Source organism: Melozone crissalis, unplaced genomic scaffold (genome assembly GCF_028551555.1).
Source record: "Melozone crissalis strain CALT ecotype California unplaced genomic scaffold, PUWL_Pcris_2 ptg000032l_1, whole genome shotgun sequence".
NCBI lineage: Eukaryota > Metazoa > Chordata > Aves > Passeriformes > Passerellidae > Melozone > Melozone crissalis.
Window position 1 is genome coordinate 4320924 of NW_026535810.1, and position 4024 is coordinate 4324947.

At 40.2% G+C, this 4024-nt stretch overlaps 1 protein-coding gene across 1 annotated transcript; it reads right to left on the minus strand.

Moving 5' to 3' along the window:
* Positions 1-381: 381 nt before the first annotated feature.
* Positions 382-1341, minus strand: LOC128940071 (olfactory receptor 6B1-like). The gene has a single exon (XM_054281378.1). It carries the CDS (start codon positions 1339-1341, stop codon positions 382-384), a length of 960 nt encoding a protein of 319 aa, XP_054137353.1.
* Positions 1342-4024: the final 2683 nt, after the last annotated feature.

The following is a 4024-nucleotide window of genomic DNA, read 5'->3' on the forward strand; positions in this document are numbered from 1 at the left end:
GAAGTTCCCATCCTCATTCCTGTGAAGAAAGCTGACATAACTATTTCTTTGGTGCCTCAAGTTCTTGAATCCTAGTTTCATGTTAAGTTGAATCAAGGTCAGAATGCAATTTTGTTCTTTGATGCATACCAACAAAATACATTCAGAGAGGACAATTATGGTTATTGCCTTTTCCACTCCTCGGAAATGATGTGTGATGTGTTCAGTTAGAAAAACCTTTTACATTCACATAGATTCAGAGATTTTAGCTGAACATGCAGATTGACTCCAATAACCAATAACTGGAGAACCCCAATAACCCTTTCTGTCAAAGTAAAAATCTTATTAGGTTTCCATAGAATTCAGACACATTCAGTTGGAAGATCATCTCCCAAGAATTCATTAGTGATCAGAGGCAGAAACTCTGGAGAGAGCAGTCCTGCTACATAAGACCTTCAGCAAAGTGTCCTTCACCTCCTGGTTCCTCAGGCAGTAAATGCATGGGTTTAGCATCGGGGTGACAATGGTATAAATGATGGAAACCAGCTTGTTGAGATCCCTGGAGTCTGCACGCCTGGGCCGAGCATATATGAAGAGAGTTGCTGAGAAGAAAATGATGACCACAGCCAGGTGAGAAGCACATGTGGAGAAGGCTTTCTTCCTGTTCTGAGCCTTGGGGATGAGCAAAACAGTCCTGATTATGCAGGTGTAAGAAACAATGATGACAGAGAGGGGGATCAACAAAGTGAACAAGGCCGAGATGAAATCCACCATCTCAGCAAGGCGCCGCTGGGCGCACGAGAGGTTGAGCAGCGGGCTGATGTCACAGAAGAAGTGATTGATGACCCCGGGCCCACAGAAGGAGAGCTGGGAGATGAAGGAGACCTTGAGCACAGCTATGAGGAAGCCAAGCGGCCAGGAGGCCGTGGCCAGCTGCAGGCAGGCCCTGTGGCCCATGGCGAGGGCGTAGTGCAGCGGGGCGCAGATGGCCACGTAGCGGTCGTAGGCCATGGCCGCCAGCAGGACACACTCAGTGCACACCAGGGCAATGAAAAAGTACAGCTGGGCCATGCAGCTTGTGAGGGAGATGCTCTTGTTCCTCACCACCAAGGTGAGCAGCAGCTTGGGAACGGTGACTGAGATGTAGCAGGCCTCAAGGAAAGCGAGGTGGCCCAGGAAGAAGTACATGGGCTTGTGGAGCTGGGGGTGGGTGATGATCAAGGTGATGATGACCATGTTCTCGGTGACAGTCAGCAAATACACAGCCAGGAAAATGACAAACAGCACAGCCTGCAGCTCTCTGCTGGTGGGGAATGCCAGGAGGATGAACTCATGGACGTGGGTGTCATTTTCTTGTGCCATGATGACCTTGAAGGCCTGGAATGTTGTGGTATTCACATTTTCTAAGACATCCCTTTGATCAGCATTTTTCTCCTGAGAAGCTGCAGAGAAAAAGGAGAACAATTATTATTTCATTTGCTTCTCCTGTGTTTCTCTCATCTGGAATGTGTTTGGAAATTGTTTACCCACAGGTGATTGTTTCATTGGATTCTGGTGTGAGTTGTTTTCACTCATTGGCCAATCAGTGCCAAACTGTGCCGAGACTCTAAAAAGAATGATGAGTTTTCATTATTATCTTTTTAGCATTTGGTAATATAGTATAATATAATGTAATGTAATGTAATGTAATGTAATGTAATATAATATCCTTTTAAAAACATGGAGTCAGATTCATCATTCCTCCCTGCCATGAAAATCCCTGCAAATACAATAGAATGTATGAGGAGCAAAAAGGAAAGAAATAAGGGAACATTTTGTATTATCTCCCCCAAGCATCCTCTTCATGCCTGACTTTCAAATATACAGTTTAACTAGAGATTCCACACCAGTTATTTAATTGACATTCCTTATTATTTAACCATTCCTTATTATTTAACTTCTGAATTATTTTTGTGGCCTACAGCAGGATTGGTGATTGGAATCTTGGCTCCAAGAAAATAGTTAGGCTTCACTGATTTCTTCACAGACCTTATCTTCACTTAAAACACAGTCAGAGGGGAAGAGACAACATTATTAAATGCGTGTTTGATCTTTTGCATTAATTGATAGAATTAATCTTAATTTTTCACAAAATACCTGAAGTATGATGTTTATGCCTCTTATTTTCACTTCTTAGGGAAGATTTCAAACAACATTTTTTTTACATATTCCTGCACATTCCTATCCAATACTCAACTGACTTTCTAGAATGATGTTCAGTATTTGTTATTCACAAAATATTTTCTATAGAAGACATTAAGAGAAAAAAAATCCATTAATGTTCTGAAGAAAAAGAAATATGTATTTTTGTGATATCATTATTTGAGTTTCAAAATATTTATTTCAAATTAAATTTTTCTCTTGCATATAGATAGTCTCTGTAGAATCAATCTGATTACATAACTTACATATTTCATAATAAACACATCACTGCTTCCAGATAATAAAGTGACAAAATACTAAATACAAATTCATTTGTAAGGATGGCTTTCACATCTCCCAGCGTTCCATGAGATTTAAGCTGTGGTAAATACGGACAGGAAAGGCAGGTAACTCATTTTTCAATGTAGCCAGTAGAAATTCAAGCAGAACAAGGAAAAAACCTCGTTTAAGTGTTTTAGCAGGCTATAGAATACAAACCATAATTGAGAAGTGCCTGAACCAAAAGGATATTAAAAAAAGAAAAATTATAGTTCCCCATTCTATTATTGACTTTAAAAATTCCAGATCTACTTTAAAGTACCTTAGAATATTGACTGGCACTACTTTAATTTTAAATTAAAAGAATTGAAAGTGTCAGAATTGACTGACTCTACTTTTAATTTTAAAAGGGTGATTAACTGGAGCATTTCAGATACCTTCCTCAACTAACAGATCACTCTCAGGTGGCACAGAAAGCCAACTTCCATGTTTCAAGAATGAAGCTTTTCAATGTAAAAATAATGGTGAATGTTTTTTACATTCTAGTCCACTGAAAGTAGAATAAAAATGCCTTTTTACCACATAAACATGCCCAGAAGCACTGCTATTGCATAGAAAACACAGAGAGAGAGTGAGGGAAAGGTTATATTTGACTTATACTCTCAACAGAGGTCGTAAGACTTTTAAAAGCACATCAAGTACAATTAGAAATTTCCATATTTCTAGTCTTTTAATCTGTCAAATCCAAATCTGCTTTCCTTTCCAAGCAATCCCTTTCTCTTCTTTCTCACACTTTGAGAAAAATGTCCATGTTTCTCTTGAAAAGTGCTCACAGCATCACAGAATCAAAAAACCATAGAATCACAAAATCACAGTATCCCAGAATCACAAAATCACAGAATCACAAAATCACAGAATGCCAAAATCACAAAATCACAGAATCCCAGACTGGTTTGTGTTGGGAGAATTTTAAAGCCCATCCCAACCCACCCCTGCCATGGCAGGGACACCTTCCACTGTCCCAGGCTGCTCCCAGCCCTGTCCAACCTGGATTCGGGCACTTCCAGGGATCCAGGGGCACCCTCCCCACCATCCCAGAGAAGAATTTCTTTCCAATATCTAATCTAAACGTATTCCTTTTCAGTTCGAAGCCATTCTCCCTTGTCCTGCTCCAATTCTCGATAAAAACTGGGAATGCCATTTCCAGGACACTCACAACTTATGTTGGAATTTTCAGAGCTCAGGTGAGATCAGATGAGAAGAAACAGCTCTAACAAACCTACAGAAAAATAAATTAAAAGCTTTTTGTCTAACGAGAGATCATATCTATGCTTGTCTCTCTTCTACTAAGCTAAACCTTACCCCTGTGCTGTTCTGTCTCTCTCCAGTGGCTGGAAGCTGCTTTGTTGGTGGCTGCTTTGTTAAAAGCTGTGAGCACAAACAGTTCCTGCAGGCTTTTGTCACTTCAGCTGAGCAGGAGATTTCCCAGGATGCTAAAATATCTCCCAGTACATTATCCTTCAAAGCCCAAGAGAGCTGGGAACAGAATTAGAGGGAATAATTTCCCCTCTTTTTTCTAAACCTC

What these genes read in the sequence shown, in the direction of transcription:
- LOC128940071 (XM_054281378.1), bottom strand. Translation starts at nt 1,341, where the DNA reads ATGGCACAAGAAAATGACACCCACGTCCATGAGTTCATCCTCCTGGCA.